At 38.2% G+C, this 17,868-nt stretch overlaps 1 protein-coding gene across 1 annotated transcript in view; it reads left to right on the plus strand.

Moving 5' to 3' along the window:
- The window catches only part of LOC124789517 (p21-activated protein kinase-interacting protein 1-like), a 60,545-nt gene that overhangs the window by 27,386 nt on the left and 15,291 nt on the right, over nt 1–17,868 (plus strand). The window contains exon 4 of the mRNA XM_047256906.1: nt 11,552–11,672. Within this exon, the coding sequence (XP_047112862.1) occupies nt 11,552–11,672 (121 nt within the window). The remainder of the gene's footprint in view (nt 1–11,551; nt 11,673–17,868) is intronic.

A 17,868-nucleotide genomic window follows, 5' to 3' on the forward strand; every position in this document is an offset into this window, starting at 1 on the left:
CCCTACTTAGCAATCATATACAACCGCTTGCTCACCGATAGATCTGTACCTACAGATTGGAAAATTGCGCAGGTCGCACCAGTGTTTAAGAAGGGTAGTAGGAGTAATCCATCAAACTACAGATCTATATCATTGACGTCGGTTTGCAGTAGGGTTTTGGAGCATATACTGTATTCAAACTTTATGAATCACCTCGAAGGGAACGATCTATTGATACGTAATCAGCATGGTTTCAGAAAACATCGTTCTTGTGCAACGCAGCTAGCTCTTTATTCGCACGAAGTAATGGCCGCTATCGACAGGGGATCTCAAGTTGATTCCGTATTTCTAGATTTCCGGAAAGCTTTTGACACTGTTCCTCATAAGCGACTTCTAATCAAGCTGCGGGCCTATGGGGTATCGTCTTAGTTGTGCGACTGGATTCGTGATTTCCTGTCAGGAAGGTCGCAGTTTGTAGTAATAGACGGCAAATCATTGAGTAAAACTGAAGTGATATCAGGTGTTCCCCAGGGAAGAGTCCTGGGACCTCTGCTGTTCCTGATCTATATAAATGACTTGGGTGACAATCTGAGCAGTTCTCTTAGGTTGTTCGCAGATGATGCTGTAATTTACCGTCTAGTAAGGTCATCCGAAGACCAGTATCAGTTGCAAAGCGATTTAGAAAAGATTGCTGTATGGTGTGGCAGGTGGCAGTTGATGCTAAATAACGAAAAGTGTGAGGTGATCCACATGAGTTCCAAAAGAAATCCGTTGGAATTCAATTATTCGATAAATAGTACAATTCTCAAGGCTGTTAATTCAACTAAGTACGTGGGTGTAAAAATTACGAACAACTTCGGTTGGAAAGACCACATAGATAATATTGTGGGGAAGGCAAGCCAAATGTTGCGTTTCATTGGCAGGACACTTAGAAGATGCAACAAGTCCACTAAAGAGACAGCTTACACTACACTCGTTCGTCCTCTGTTAGAATATTGCTGCGCGGTGTGGGATCCTTACCAGGTGGGATTGATGGAGGACAAAGAAAGGGTGCAAAAAAGGGCAGCTCGTTTTGTATTATCACGTAATAGGGGAGAGAGTGTAGCAGATATGATACGCGAGTTGGGATGGAAGTCATTAAAGCAAAGACGTTTTTCGTCATGGCGAGATCTATTTACGAAATTTCAGTCACCAACTTTCTCTTCCGAATGCGAAAATATTTTGTTGAGCCCAACCTACATAGGTAGGAATGATCATCAAAATAAAATAAGAGAAATCAGAGCTCGAACAGAAAGGTTTAGGTGTTCGTTTTTCCCGCGCGCTGTTCGGGAGTGGAATGGTAGGGAGATAGTATGATTGTGGTTCGATGAACCCTCTGCCAAGCACTTAAATGTGAATTGCAGAGTAATCATGTAGATGTAGATGTAGATTCTTCTATCCGAATAGCAAAACACACTACTACTTTAGTGTGTCAATTCCTAATATAATTCCCTCGAGATCACAAGGATTTAATTTGACATTTCATGACCCTAGTTTTACTTTTGTTGGTGTGTTCTTTTTATAATTATATTTCAAGACACTATCCATTCTTATAATCTCTTTTCAAGACACTATTCATTCTTTTCAACTGGTCTCCAAAGTCCTTTGCTATTTCTGACGGAATCAGTATGTCATCGGCAAACCTCAGAGCTTTTATTTCTTCTCCCTGAACTGTAATTCCCTTTCCAAATTTCTCTGTGGTATCCTAATCAGCTTGCTCAGTGTACAAACTGAATAACACTGGGGATAGGTTACAACCTTCTCTTGCTCCCATCTCAACCACTGCTTCCCTTACATACCCCTAGACCCTTATAGATGCACTCTGGTTTGTGTACAAGTTGTAGATAACCTTTTGCACCCTGTATTTTATCACAGCTACCTTCAAAATTCCAGGCTAGTCCAGTCAGTGGTCTCAAAAGCTTTCTCTAAATCTACAAAAGCTGCAAATGTTAAGTTTGCTATTCTCCAACCTATCTTCTAGCATAAGTTGTAGGGTCAGTATTGTCTTGGGTGTACCTACATTTCTCCAGAATCCAAGCTGCTCTCACCCAAGTTCAGTATCTACCAGTTTTTCCATTCTCTTTCCTATCAGTATTTTGCAACCATGACTTATTAAACTGATGGTTTGGTAGTATTCACACCAGATAGCATTTGTCTTCTTTGGGATTGGAGTGATTACATTCTTCTTGAAATTTGTGGGTTTTTCGTCTTCTTTCCAGTTGGGTCTTTCAGTGCTGTGTCAAATTCTTAACCGAATTAACAGCTGAATCAAAGGAAAGTTCTTTCCTCAATTAGATGGTTTTTTGGTGTGGAAAATCATGCCAAGTCAGATATTGCAACTCACTGAACACATTGAGGATTGTTTCAAACAGGTTAAGATAACTGGAATTGCCTTTATTGATGTAACAGCTGCCTACAACACTATCAACGAAAACACTACAAACTCTACTATAAACTACAACACTGTTCAACTAGAAAAATTGAAGACAATTTACCAGCACACCAATTATCAGCAAACATTCCTCATAGGCACTCTCCTGCAGAATAGAAGAGTCCAGGTCTTTCTGCATTATAAATAAAGGACACATACAAAAGAATGGCTTACCTCAAGGCAGTATACTTGTTCCAGAGCCTTTTTATACTGTACAATAGATCAGGCCATTACAAAACAGTCTAGTCATTTCATCTATGCTAATATTACATCAAGGCTTCCAAAGGGAAGACATTTGAAGAGAGAGCAAATGAGGACTTGTACAGCTAGACAGAACCTATCACAGCATCCATTAAGAAGAGACGATTGCTATTTTACAGTCATCTCATGAGGATGAGTGGTGACTGACTAACAAAAAGAATATCGAGTTTCATCCAGTCTAAGAAAACAAGGCTGAGATGGTTTGAAGAATGTGAAAAAGATCTTAGGCAGATTGGCATCTCAGAGAGAGAGAGATTCCTGACAGGAACAAATTTAGAAGATTGGTGAACAACTACCAAGGTTTTAAAATGGCATCAACATTGAAAAGATGGAGAGGACTTTTGTCCAAAGAGCATAAACAGGCACTTCTAGTGTGGCTCAAAAGATACTGACAGGTAGTCAAAGCTGGAACAAGACATAGACACTAAAATGAAATTGGTTGTTACCATGCAGCCTATAGAGGTTTCTCTAAATAAATAAATAAATAAATAAATAAATAAATCAACTCTTAACATCACTCAGACTACTCTTCAAAGAAAATTTCATAGGTTTTTGTTTTATTTAATTTTTAGAATTATGTCATACTTGTTTAGGAAGTTGATGTCCAGACACTAAGTTTCAAATCCTGTCTATATGAAGAAAATCGAAAACAGCCATCTCAGTTGTCCCATTGTGACAGATTTCAAAACCCCAACAGAGTGCGCCTTAGCTCTTGAGGACCAACACCTCCAAGTTACCAGGAGGCACACGTGATACATGAAATGAAATATGGTGTGGCAAGGGCCTCCTGTCGGGTAGACCGTTCGCCTGGTGCAAGTCTTTTGAGGTGATGCCACTTCGGCGAATTGCGTGTCAATGGGGATGATATGATGATGAAGACAACACAACACCCAGTCCCTGAGCAGAGAAAATCTCTGACCCAGCCGGGAATCAAACCCGGGCCCCTTTGCATGGCATTCTGCCGTGCTGACCATACAGCTATCGAGGTGGACACATGATACATAAAAGATTCTGACCATTTCCTATAGATCTCATATCCATGCCTTGGCCCCCTTCATGTTATTGTTGCTCTCTAGACTAACATTCTACACACACACGGACTCTTTGTCTCTGAAGTCCGCCTCTCCCAGTGCCCATCAAAAACTCTTCAAAAACGTCATACATTTTCACACTAGCTGTTGTCATCCTTACCCATACTTTTTCGGGTTTGAGTGCCAGATGTACAAACAAATCACGGGAAATAGCTGTAGGTACCAGGGTGGCTCCATCCTATGCCAGCTTTAATATGAACTGCATGAAAGAGGCATTTCTCAGTTCCCAGCCACTGTGCCACATGGCATTATACAAATTCATTAATTATATGTTAGTGGTGTAGACTTGGAATAAAGAACCTCACATACCCTTTCTTCTAAAGTCCTTTTTTCCAATTGAAATCCGTCTGGTGCTTCTCCAAATCACATTGCACTTTCCTAGATGTTGATCTCCATCTCATCATAGTTTGCATTCAAACTTTGCTAAACATCAAAGCAACAATATATGAACTTTACTGTTGTCTCCCTTTTTGTACCAAACTAAGTCATCCATAATATCAAAGTAATTGTGGCAAATGTGTGTGCTTCAGCACCAAATCCCTCAGCATGTATGACTGCAGCCTTTTCCAGGCTTACCTCTTATGCATCTAACAGATTGACCTAATGAAGGGGTGGGGTGGGGGGGGGGGGGGGACTCTTATCTGCTCACACCATCAAAAGAATATGCTAAGTCAAAAAATATTTCCAGTGGTAAAACTGTAATTTCTTATGTATTGTTTTTGGTGGTCTATATCATTTGGTAAGGTAAATATAAACTGTTCAGTTACCAGTCCTCTTTAAATCAAAACTATTTGCTACTGAGAATGTTTTGTGTACTAAGTGTTTATAAATTATTTTGTACATGATCTTGGGGAAAAAAAAGCTACTGCTAATAGTTAGATTGATTGGCAATTCTTTGCTGTTTTAGCTCCTTCATTGTGAACTGATTTGAAACAGCATGGTTTAGTATATTGGGGGAAAATACTGCTATGAAATCATTTATTGTGTAAGTAACTTAGTAATTTTCTTAGCTGAACTGAACAATTTTTTTATAATTTTGCTATTGATTTCTTCATAACCATTTGGAAATATATTTTTAAGAGAGTTGATATCAATGAAAACACCATTTGGAGATGTAGTATGTAGTTTTAATTTATCAAAAATGCTCTAAATGTTTTTCTTAGAAACTGAAATCTATCTATTAAGGAAATGATTATACATAAATCATATACCGCTGACAGAACAAAAGTTATGAAATGTGTGCAATTTTGAGGCTATATTTGATCAGTTTATTATTTACTTTGAAAGAATGTTCCTAATTTTCCTGTCCAGTATCATTTTGGTGGAGGACTGTATTTTAATTTTTTTAATTTTTTTTTAAAATTTTTTACTTTTTGTGATGCATAAATTTTATTGCTGGGATGATTACACTAAGACCTTAACAGTACAATTATTAAAGTGATTTAACCCTGCCAATTCAGATTAATTTTTGTGATAATACTTTTCAAAGTAGCCTATGACTACATCATAGAATACATTACACTTTTCGTTAACACCAGTTCTCCTGTGGCCATCTTTCCAGGATGTATTTCACACAATTCTTGCACCTTGATATTAAATGTCAGTCATTCCTTCCAATGTGATGTTTTATGTTTTACTTTATTCATTTCCTCCATCCACCCAGGAACCCTGTAACTTCCTCTCTCTCTCTCTCTCTCTCTCTCTCTCTCTCTCTCTCTCTCTCTCTCTTTCCCTCCCTCCCTCCCTCTCTCTCTCTCTCTCTCTCTCTCTCTCTCTCTCTCTCTCTCTTTCCCTCCCTCCCTCTCTCTCTCTCTCTCTCTCTCTCTCTCTCTCTCTCTCTCTCTCTCACACACACACATGCTTTTATACTTTATTTGTGTAATTTTATTCACTTTGCTTCTTGTAATATTCTTTTTCTCTGTATCCGTCTTTATATCTCACTTTGTTTATTCCTTCGATCATTAATACTTATACTTGCTAATTTACTATATTTGGCCCTCTCCCCTCCCTGCTCCCACTGACACATTTTTCATAATATTTGTCTCCTTTCAACTTATACAGGGTGAACATCATAAAACCAAACCCATAACATAACATCTGCAGAATCAGTCGATTTTGTTGGAATTAAGTTTTATGAATGATACACAATTTAAGTGTTGCATTTATTAACATTGTTGTTACAAAAGATGTTCGAAATGACAGCTCTGGGCATCAATGCACTTTTGTGCTCTGCAGGTTCTATTAGAAGTCATCAGACAAAAGATTCTGTTATCAATTGTATTCATTTCGCATTGAATGTTCACATTCAGTTCATCACTACTGTGGGAATGAGATGTATACATTTTTTTCCTGTAAGTAGCCCCAAGGGGGGGGGGGGGGGGGGGGGGGGAAGGGGGAAGAGAGAGAGAGCAGACAACCCAGGCAAATGTAGAGGCCACTATACACTGCTCTCAACTTGTTCATTTGTGAAAAGTGCATAATTGTGATTCATTGAAATGTCCGATGTGTGAAACGCTGCTCCATCTTGTTGGAAGAAGCAGTATCTTTTTCATTGTCAGTCAATTGTGCATAGAGCTCTTCAAAAATTGTCTATTGACAGACCAGTCAAAAAAATACTGATCACACTGTTACATAGCATGGTGGATTCTTCCCATCTGTTATGTTTTTTCTACTCCCAAAAATAGCTTTTTATTTAGTTATTTTGACTAAGTTTTAACTTATTTTCAATACATTTATCTATTGGCGTGAAACACTTACATAAAAATCTCAAGTTCTTATTTAGACTTGATTTAACTTGAGTTTGTTGTTCAGGTTATCGTTTTCGTTGTTCAGGTTATCGTGTTCGTTGTTCTGTTTACAGTGACGTAATTAACTTTTATTAGGGCATTCGTAGTTAGAAAATGCAATAAACTGTTGTGAGTGCTACAGTTCACAAACATGCAGATCCTTATGAGCTTATCAGTATATTTCAGAAATGTGACCCACACCATTAGTAGCTAAGCATTCTGACTTTCCAGTAACATATTTTAAATTACCTAGAACTAATTAGCTTCCTAAATAATTGAACTTGAAGTTCTAAGTCACTAACAAGTTTCACTGCAGATTTTGTCTCAATCACTGTTAGATTCTGACTTTCAACTGCTTACTTTTGTTACCTGAACTTTTCTGTACAAGATGACTTACAGCATCGATTAATAACTTGCTAATTAGTACTTTCATGTAATTTACACTAATTTGCTATATGGTGCATACATGTAAACAAGGGGATCCACAGCCCTGTGAATAACAATTCCATGTATTTTTCTAAATTTCTGACCACTTTCTGTAATCCAAAGTCACATTAGTACTTGTAGTTTACCCTGCAAAAAATCTGGCCTAGCTGGTTTTCAAAGCATAACATGGTTCGCAAAATAAAAAATGGGGACCTTCAGGTTTGAATGTCAGCAATATAAGGAATAGATAGATTGCTACTTACCGTGAAGATGACACGTTAAGTTGCAGACAGGCATACCTAAAACACAGTTACACATTAGCTTTCGCTCACAGCCTTCATCAGTAAAGTAAAACACACACACACACACACACACACACACACACACACACACACATATATGAAAGGTGCATTCTGGTCTGAGCTGCTGGAGATGGTGTGCATGAGGTGTGCTTGCTTGTGAAAATGAATGTGTATGTGTTTACTTTTCTGATGAAGGCTGTGGCCAAAAGCTGATGTGTAAGGGTCTTTTAGTTATGCCTGTCTGCAACTTAAGATGTCTTCCTTACAGTAAGCAGCAATCTATCTTCTCCACAATCATGCACATTCTGTACATGAAAATATGCACACCAACATCTGCGAAACTTGAGAACTTTAGTGATGTTTGAGTGATTACTGTAACCTAAATTAATGAATGTTTTATAAGGGACAATCGAAAAGTTCTCCCATTTGAGAACATTGCTACAGTGTATATGCAACATAGCACAACTCCAATGTGGGTATATAAGCACCATCATGTACACAAGAGACTATTTGTCGCTTTTCTGCTTTGTGAGCAGGAAATGTAGTAGTGTGAACCATGGTGACATTATTGCCAAATACATCCAAATGGGACCAATGTGCTCTTATTCTTTTCTTGGCTGCTGAAGGACAAACACCAGTAGACATCCATCGGAAAATGGAGGTGTATGGGGAAGCATGCGTGTCGAAAACCACCCTTATTGAATGGTGCACCAAGTTCCATGTTGCTTCGTGATAACACATGTCCCCACATCATAAATGATGTCCGAAGTTAAACCGACTCAAATGGGAGACATTCAAGCACCCTCCCTATAGGCCTCATCTCTCCCTATGTAACTCTAATGTGTTCAGTCCCTTAGAGAAGGCTTTTACAGGTTGACGATTTATGTCTGAAGCAGATGTGCAGCAGACAGTTACAGACCTCTTCATACATAGGGGTACAATGTTTTACCAAATAAGTATCTTGAACCTGGTACATCAGTGGGATGATTGGCTCAGTATTAATGGAGATTTTGTCTGATTGACATACCAATTCTAGACTGTACCGCCATTGAAGGGAAGCTTTTTGATCACCCTTATAAATTAACTTTGATGTGATTAATGAGTAACGTGGAAAGTCACTGTCAACAAAACGAGTGACTGTAGGGCAAGGTGATACTCACTGTAGACTGAATTAGTGGAACTACTGCATTGTATTCCTTTTTATTAAATTAGTTCAAAACAATATTGGTTAAGAACTACAAAGATTTTGTGTAAACATGATGTGCGTTTTGTACCACAATAGAATAATTAAGTTAGCCACTGGATTGAGAATGTTAGGTATTGTAGGTGCTGATCTGGTTTAGTGCACTAATAAATTTTCATAGTGACAAACTGGTCACGATTCTTAATATCTTAGTGAAGAATAAATGTGTGTTTAATGCAGTGTAAATTATGGTGTTGTGCACATTTCTTAGTAAATACCATCCCATACTTATTTAGACCTTCAGAGCATGGGGATCAGGAGTTGTGCTACCGGGGAGAGACTACGGGAACCCGGTAAGAATCATTACACCACACCACAGTTACCACACACGGCACACCAAATACCATTTTTCACTTTGTGAAGTGGATGGACAAATATCTTGTGAGGATTCCTCACCATCCAATACATCGTGTTCTGTGGATTAACATAGCTTGATAAATGAAATCATGCATCAACTGACATTAAATAAAGTATCGGGTCTGCCTATACAGCAGCAGTATTTCCGAGAAGTGAATGGCAATAATCAGTTTGTTTCTGTTTGTCCGTTTCCTTCCATTGTGCAGTTCTAAAGCAATATTAGATTAGATTAGATTAGATTAGATTAGATTAGATTAATACTAGTTCCATGGATCATGAATACGATATTTCGTAATGATGTGGAACAAGTCGAATTTTCCAATACTTGACATAATTAGGTTAATTTAACAACATACTTAAGTTAATATAACAACTTTATTTTTTTGTGTTTTTTGTTTTTCTTTATTTTTTTGTATTTATTTTTTTTTTATTTTTTAATATTTTTGTTTTTTTTCTTTTTTTTCTTAATTTATATCTAAAAATTCCTCTATGGAGTAGAAGGAGTTGTCATTCAGAAATTCTTTTAATTTCTTCTTAAATACTTGTTGGTTATCTGTCAGACTTTTGATACTATTTGGTAAGTGACCAAAGACTTTAGTGCCAGTATAGTTCACCCCTTTCTGTGCCATAGTTAGATTTAATCTTGAATAGTGAAGATCGTCCTTTCTCCTAGTATTGTAGTTATGCACACTGCTATTACTTTTGAATTGGGTTTGGTTGTTAATAAAAAATTTCATAAGAGAGTATATATACTGAGAAGCTACTGTGAATATCCCTAGATCCTTAAATAAATGTCTGCAGGATGATCTTGGGTGGACTCCAGCTATTATTCTGATTACACGCTTTTGTGCAATAAATACTTTATTCCTCAGTGATGAATTACCCCAAAATATGATGCCATATGAAAGCAATGAGTGAAAATAGGCGTAGTAAGCTAATTTACTAAGATGTTTATCACCAAAATTTGCAATGACCTTTATTGCATAAGTAGCTGAACTCAAACGTTTCAGCAGATCATCAATGTGTTTCTTCCAATTTAATCTCTCATCAATGGACATACCTAAAAATTTGGAATATTTTACCTTAGCTATATGCTTCTGATTAAGGTCTATATTTATTAATGGCGTCATACCATTCACTGTACGGAACTGTATGTACTGTGTCTTATCAAAATTCAGTGAGAGTCCGTTTACAAGGAACCACTTAGTAATTTTCTGAAAGACAGTATTGACAATTTCATCAGTTAATTCTTGTTTCTCAGGTGTGATTACTATACTTGTATCATCAGCGAAGAGAACTAACTTTGCCTCTTCATGAATATAGAATGGCAAGTCATTAATATATAATAAGAACAACAAAGGACCCAAGACTGACCCTTGTGGAACCCCATTCTTGACAGTTCCCCAGTTTGAGGAATGTGCTGATCTTTGCATGTTACGAGAACTACTTATTTCAACTTTCTGCACTCTTCCAGTTAGGTACGAATTAAACCATTTGTGCACTGTCCCACTCATGCCACAATACTTGAGCTTGTCTAGCAGAATTTCATGATTTACACAATCAAAAGCCTTTGAGAGATCACAAAAAATCCCAATGGGTGGTGTTCGGTTATTCAGATCATTCAAAATTTGACTGGTGAAAGCATATATGGCATTTTCTGTTGAAAAACCTTTCTGGAAACCAAACTGACATTTTGTTAGTACTTCATTTTTACAGATATGTGAAGCTACTCTTGAATACATTACTTTCTCAAAAATTTTAATTCATTAAGAATTTTACTACAGTATGTGTATTTAACACCAGAGTGTTCAGATAGCTTGCTTACTGATTGTTTTGGACTGGCAGTTTTTTTTCCTTCTTTATGGGCAGTGGGCGATGGAATACTAATGGCAGGTTGCCTGTTTGATTTCATACTTGAAACTGAACTAGTTGCATGCCAGTTTTTAACTAAATCTTTGATGGTGCTCTTCACTGAGCTACTGAATTTCAGAAATTTTTCTATGAACACTTTGTGTTTCATCTAATGCTTGAGAACAAGTGTTTGTCTCAGCTATAGCTATCCTCTCCTGGAATGAACATGGCATTTTACACAAGCACAACTGCACTCACAAAACTGCACTGCAATGAAATGTATACTGTGCTGACATGTAACATCTGTTGAACATCAGCAACAGTTAGTAGTAACAAACACATCTGCTAGTCACGTTAGTTGTGAGAGAGCCTTTCATAAATAGCATCTGGTAGTGGTTTCATTATGGGTTTGGTTTGATGATGCTCACTCTGTAGCGAGCCCTGTTAGTTTGTGTTGTGGGTGACTTGTTCCCCCCCCCCCCTCCCACCCACCCCCCCCCACCTCCATCCCCCAAACCCTCCCTTAACCTTCCCTTAACCAATTGCTCTCACTTCTTTGAGGAAAGAACCTGTGCTTTGTTACCAGTTTTGTGTGTTCCATTCAGCATAGTACTGGTCAGCCCATATACCTCATTACAAGTTTAACAAGATTCTGAATGAAATTTCCCTTGTTAAGAGATTATAATTATAACTTGTGTCATTGTAACTACTCAATGTTGTGTTTCATTACTTTATAATACTGAGATTAAATTTTAAAACTTTTATTGTAATGTGATTGTTTACAGCTGTAACATCAATGAGTGTACATCCGACAGGAAAGTTGCTTTTGTCACTGGGTACAGATGGTACACTTAGGACGTGGAATCTCATAAAAGGCCGTAAAGCATATGTCACCAACTTAGGGAAGTAAGTTACAACAAATAATTTCAAACTCAATAAAAATTTAAGTCTTTTAGTGTTAACAAGTCATTGTCAATTGAACTACATAGAATGCCTATTTAAGCTTTATTTTAGAGGCTCGTGTCACTGTTTCCATGAAGTTGTACCGGAATTTGGTATACCATATTTGTTTCTTTTACTGCATGTCCAAATAGTACCTGGTACAGAAATCAATTTCACAAAATGTATCAGCCCCTCTAATTAAAAACTGTATTTTCTGTTTTAAAGTAATAAGCTTGATTTTTTTGAGTAGCAGGAAATACGATTTCAGCAAACACTTGTGTGCACAAACCTTCTTACGAAGGTTTTGCCCCTGTACACTCTTGCTATTCAGTTTACGGGAGACAATCACAATTACATTTCATTTAGTGATGAGTGTTGTAGGTAATTCAGCCGTTAGGGAAGAGTGTCATGTAATTCTCATTGGGAACCAGTAATACTCTATCATCTGAATTGTTAATTTGTATAACCACTATATCCCATGTTTCTGTTTAATTGTATTATTTGTTCAAGACTTGTTTTTTTGAAAGAGATGTGGATGCATCCGGCTCATGATTTTCTCTTGAGTAACATGGTGCCCCAAGCCGTTCTGGTTTATTATTGTTTCCTTTTATCTTATTTTACACTTCATGTTCACAGTTCCCTGTTAGGATCTGACCTCTTTCTTGTGAATTATTTAGAAATGCAAAGTTTACAGGAAAGAATACCTGATGTACAATCTTCTCTCAGTATGACCATCCTGGGCCCATTTTTTTCTCAAATAACACAGCATATGTGAAACCCAACATGGTAGCGAGTCCGTCATCCGGAGTTTTATATGTACCTGCACCCGTGTAGCTTCCTGGACAATGTGGGGAACAGAATGCTGGTTTATGACTTGAGAACCCTACACACAAGTCAAAGAATGTATGCCCATCTTTGGGTCCTCTGTTACTCCAAGCAACACTCCCTCTCAGGTGACCATTGCCATGCTTTGGTGACACCCGTAAAGGGGCCCCTTTGTTGGATTTTATGTCACCAGGACAGAAAATCCATAATTAAATGGAGTATGTTCACAAGCTGGTGGCTTTGAGGCTACAGCAGCCTCATCAAGTAGGCATGGTACGAGAATGTAATGCCTCCAAATTTTTTATGTGAAAAGTGTTAACGATTTTTAAATAAAAATAAAATGTACTTTAAAGATTTTTGAATAAAAAGAACTTTATTAGTATTACACATTTTTATTCTTCATGTCTACATATTTATTTCCCAACATAGTCATCATGGCAATGAAAAAATTCTGTAATTTTTGAGAACATTTCTTGTGGAGAACAAAGCGGTCTGCCTAAAATACTTCAAAAGTGGATTTAAATCAGCTGAGCAATTGACGTTTGTGGACTCTCAACACCTGTTCTGTTTACTGTCACCACCTACCATCATGGCGCAAATGGTATGAAAATAGTCACATAATGACCGAAACTGGTAACTAATGCAAATAAATATTTTATTGCAGTCAAAACTGTTTTTAATTAATTTTTAGAACTTATTTCTTCCAATGAGAGACCAGTTTGTTGATACTGTCACTGCAAAATGTATGACTTTGTTGACAAAGCCACAACCTCACCTCTGACTGCATTGCTTCATCACTCTCAAAGTGAAGTCCTTGAAGGTGTATTTTAAGTTTTGGAGACAAATGAAAATTGGAGCCGGCCAGGGTGGCCGGGCGATTCTAGGCGTTACAGTCTGGAACCGCACGACCACTACGGCCGCAGGTTTGAATCCTGCCTCAGGCATGGATGTGCGTGACGTCCTTAGGTTAGTTAGGTTTAAGTAGTTCTAAGTTCTAGGGGACTGATGACCTTAGAAGTTAAGTCCCATAGTGCTCAGAGCCATTTTTTTGAAAATTGAATGGGACAAAGTTGGGACAATATGGATGACAGTGAACCCAAGGTGTCGGATTGTCCCGGATGTCATAGTGCTTGTGTGTTATCTGGCATTGTTATGCTGAAGTAAAGCGGTGCTCCATGTGTGGATGTGTGATTGAACCCTTCGAATGGGGGTCTTCCAGTACCTTGCAGAGTTTATGTTGGTGCCTTTAGGCATTAGCTGTAAATGCACCACACCTTGAACGTCCCAGAAGAATATGAGCATGACTTTGCCAGCTGATGACATGGTCTTGAACTTTTTTGGCATCACTGATCTGTTGTGGTGAAACTCCATTGATGCACTCTTGTTTTTCGGGTCAAAATGGTGAACCCAGCTTTCATCACATGTCACATTGTTGTTACGGAACACATCCTCTCAAGCTCAAATCACAAAAGAAATCGTTGACAGATGTCCAATCTCCTCTGTTTCATCTCAGGAGTAAGCATTTGAGGCATTCAGCATGTAAATGGCTTTCAGTACCACAGTTTTGTAGTCATGCCTTGTACACTCTCTGATGATATGCAACACTTACCTGAGTGCTATGTCTGTGTTACCCAACGTTTTTCTCTGATGAGTTCATTAGATCGATTCTGAGGAGTCTTGTCGGTTGCTGTACATGGTTATCCACTCCAAGCTCTCCCATACATGTTGAGATTAGCACCACCATTTCCTTCATTACAAGCATGAACAACACAGTGTTGCATATTACTGATGTTGATACAGTTATCACTGTGCTTAGCTTTCATTCTTCTATGGACTTCAGTTGAAGGTGCTCTTTCTCCAGTTGGAAACTCAATTACAAAATGCTCTTTCTCATGCCCCGACATAAGTTACGTTACATACCACCACATTACACATTACAGTTTGGACCCTTCTAGCAGCAGAGGTTTGCAACTTGCCTTAGTGAAGTGAGAAAGTCAATAGAGTAATATGCATGACCTGAAATACCTCAGCTGATATTGAGAACAGAATAAAAAATTCAGAGTCAATACTTTTCACACTGCTTCATAATTATGAAGCTGATAATTAAAATCGTATGGCATTCCTGCTCTTGGCTATGTTATGAGAGGAGGAAAAGTGGTGTCAAAATGTGGGACAGTATTACCTGAATACCTTGTTTTTACCAGGATGGATGAGAATACCTTCTTAACAACTGAACTCCTGTTATTCATAGAATATATTGAGGACAAGTTTGGAGAGATGCCATTATTGGTAAACATGTGTAACATTTCTTGTGTGATTAAGGCAACACATTTTGCTCAGTTGTAAATCTTTACTCCAGTTGCTATCGTTCCCCACATAAATCTTAACATGATTCAGGGCACTATTTTCTACTGTGACTTGACCCTACAATAAGATAAGAAATTTCACAAGGTTAATAGCCTTTCAGTGTTTGTTGTCGAGTGGTTGCTGCAGGTGTCACATATGACAAGTGCCGTAGCACCTCCAAAGTGTGCCAGGGTATGATAACTTTGTTGATCATTGACCAAAAAGTCCAGCTGCAGCTCATAGTCGGGTGACATGGCATAATTGGGTTGCGGCAAGCAGTGTACTTACAACAATGAGCTCTTGTGTTGGCTCATGCCATTACAACAGTTCTCAGCTAATGTGTTTGGAACTACGTACTTAGCAAGATTGTGTGTATCACCTGCAGAAAAATCATAGACATCCCAGTCTATGTTCAGTAGGTGAAAGTCAACTCCCATTAATACTGGATGATTGGGACTTGCTGTATTACTGAGCATAGAATTTCTCTGAATTATTTCACGACTTGTATGGCAGGTCCATGTGGCTGGTAAAAAGTCCAGTGATTAACTTGACTTCACCTCAGTGGCAAATAACTTCGCAATCAGTCTCAATTTTGACCCTCAGTAGACATTCACGTCTACAGTGCGACAGCTTTCCTGGAAAGTGACACATTCAGAGATTTTGTTACAAATATGTTAGCAGTTTACTGTTAAAATCTAGACGTTTGAAGTGTCTTTATCAACGCAGTTTGATTTTGCTCACTGTGTGTTGCCCGGTGAGCAATCATCAGAGGCCTTCAAACTATTACACAGCCGTAAAAAAGCCACTTGCAGTTCATAAGCATTCCGATGCACAAGTAGATACTTCTTAGGGATCGTGAAACTCTTACCTACCAAGGGGAATACTACAATTCTACATCCCATAATGCAGTCCATAAATCTGCAGCCAAGGCCATCTTAAAATTGTCTGGCCTCTTTCTGAGACTGTCCACTTGGTCCCAAATCAAAGAATGCTGATCAGTTGTGGGTATGATACTGAATTGTAAGATGTGCGTGCACCCTGAGAGCATGACCAGCAGTTTCTACTGCTTCTGCCAGCCATCCACACAAATTGAGGATAGCCTCAGAACCCAACTGACAGGCACCATTGGTGCTGACATGAGCCACAACTTGCAGGTGACGGACTTTGCATCCTTGACAGCCACAGGCAGACTTTCCTTCATGTCTTGGATGTGGTCACCCCAGCAGACGTACCGAGTGCACGTTAAACTTCTTTCCAGCCCTGGACATTAATTGCATAAGGGCTCCCATAACATTGAAACTCCTGTTAACTAGGGGCCATGTTGAGGCACATCCACTATTGTCCAATCGTAGGTGAATGAAAGAGAGTAGATGGCCAGTCGCCACACTCACTCTCCGTCTCAAGTGACTTGAACAGGTTGCAATCTCACATTATCCCAGCAGTGAGCGTGGTTTCTCTCTGTCAGATATGCTGAAAGGTGTCTCAGCAGCAGAACCCATCTGTGGAACAGTTGGGCTATTCAGTGCCAAGTGGTCTAACTCCGGAAAAAGTTCCCACATACTCGTCATGGATTTCACTGAAATTTTATGTGAACATTCACAAATGTTCCTAATGAACATTGGTAAAGTTTTGCTGTCATCAGTTTTAATACTTCCAGAGGTATAGTCATTTGTTTAACCCCATGGCACAGCTATCAACAGCACATCCACGAGTTTTCTGCTATTTTGAGGCATAATGTCTCCAGTAGTATTTTCTTGAAAGAAACAAAACTTTGCCATCTGATACAACTTTTCATGCTCACTTAAGTGAAATAATAAAAAAAAAGATTTCTTGAGTGATTTGCATAATGATAATTTGAAGCAAAGTCGGCAGAAAAAATAGACTCTTGAAAAAAGTGTGAAGTTTATCTTTTTATATCTTCAGAATTAATTGGGGTACACACCTGAAACTTTTCATGTAATAACTTAGCAATACAGGGTCTTAAATGTAAAATTTCATTCTCCTACTACTTTCCAATAGTTATGCAGATTGAAGGCAAAGTTCATAATTTTTGTGAAGAAACTTGGCTGAAAAAATACGTTCTTGGAAAAAATGTGTAGTTTAACTTTTTTTAGGTCTGACAGTAACTGCAGTATAAACCTGAAAAATTTGCACATAATAACTTACCATTATGAGGTCAAGAATATAAAAGTTCGTTCTCCTGCTGGTTTCCAGTAATTTACAAATTGAGGGCAAAGATGACAATTTTTCTAAAAATGTCAAAAATGGGTATTTTTGGTCCACTTTTACGAAAAACAGTCTCCTGCAAACTCATTTAAACTATTTTCGTTAGGATATCTGTGTTCTAAACCACCTAAAAAACTGTATTTGGTTTTGCAATGTGAGCATATGAGGTCCTAAAAAGGAATGACACAGTGGAGATGCATTGAAAATGGGTCATTTTCCGCTGGTACTCAAATTAAATGTGACATCTTTTATTATGTGCTACAGTTGTTTAGTACTGTCTGAGGAAGATAATATTATACGTCCTGATGACCAGGAAATGAGCTTGAGTCAGAAAAATTGCAAGTAAGTAGTCTTTTTTTTGTCTTTGTAGAGACCTCTACAGCATTCATCTTTACAGAATTCTTTTTACAAAAATGAAATGGAATGCAATAAAAAGAACATGTGGTGGTGCGCCTGCACAATCTGCCACAACAGCATTTGTATCCGGCAGCAGTGACAGTTGGGCAAAGTACAAAGCAAGCGTGTCACCATCACCCACAGCTTGCACCCTGGCTGACAAATATGAACATTTCAGACCCCTGCCAGCATTTCCTCATCCACTTACACTTTCTCTGGCAACGCAAGTCAGACACCTTCATGCCTCGTGCATTCAGTTGTTAGTGATAGGACTCTGCACTTTGACAGTTAATAGTTGTGTTAATGTTTCTCTAACTATATCTTTATTTGGCATGCAGCTGACGTAATTTTTGCTTATTTAATGGTT

The sequence above is a fragment of the Schistocerca piceifrons genome, chromosome 3 (genome assembly GCF_021461385.2).
Source record: "Schistocerca piceifrons isolate TAMUIC-IGC-003096 chromosome 3, iqSchPice1.1, whole genome shotgun sequence".
Lineage (NCBI taxonomy): Eukaryota > Metazoa > Arthropoda > Insecta > Orthoptera > Acrididae > Schistocerca > Schistocerca piceifrons.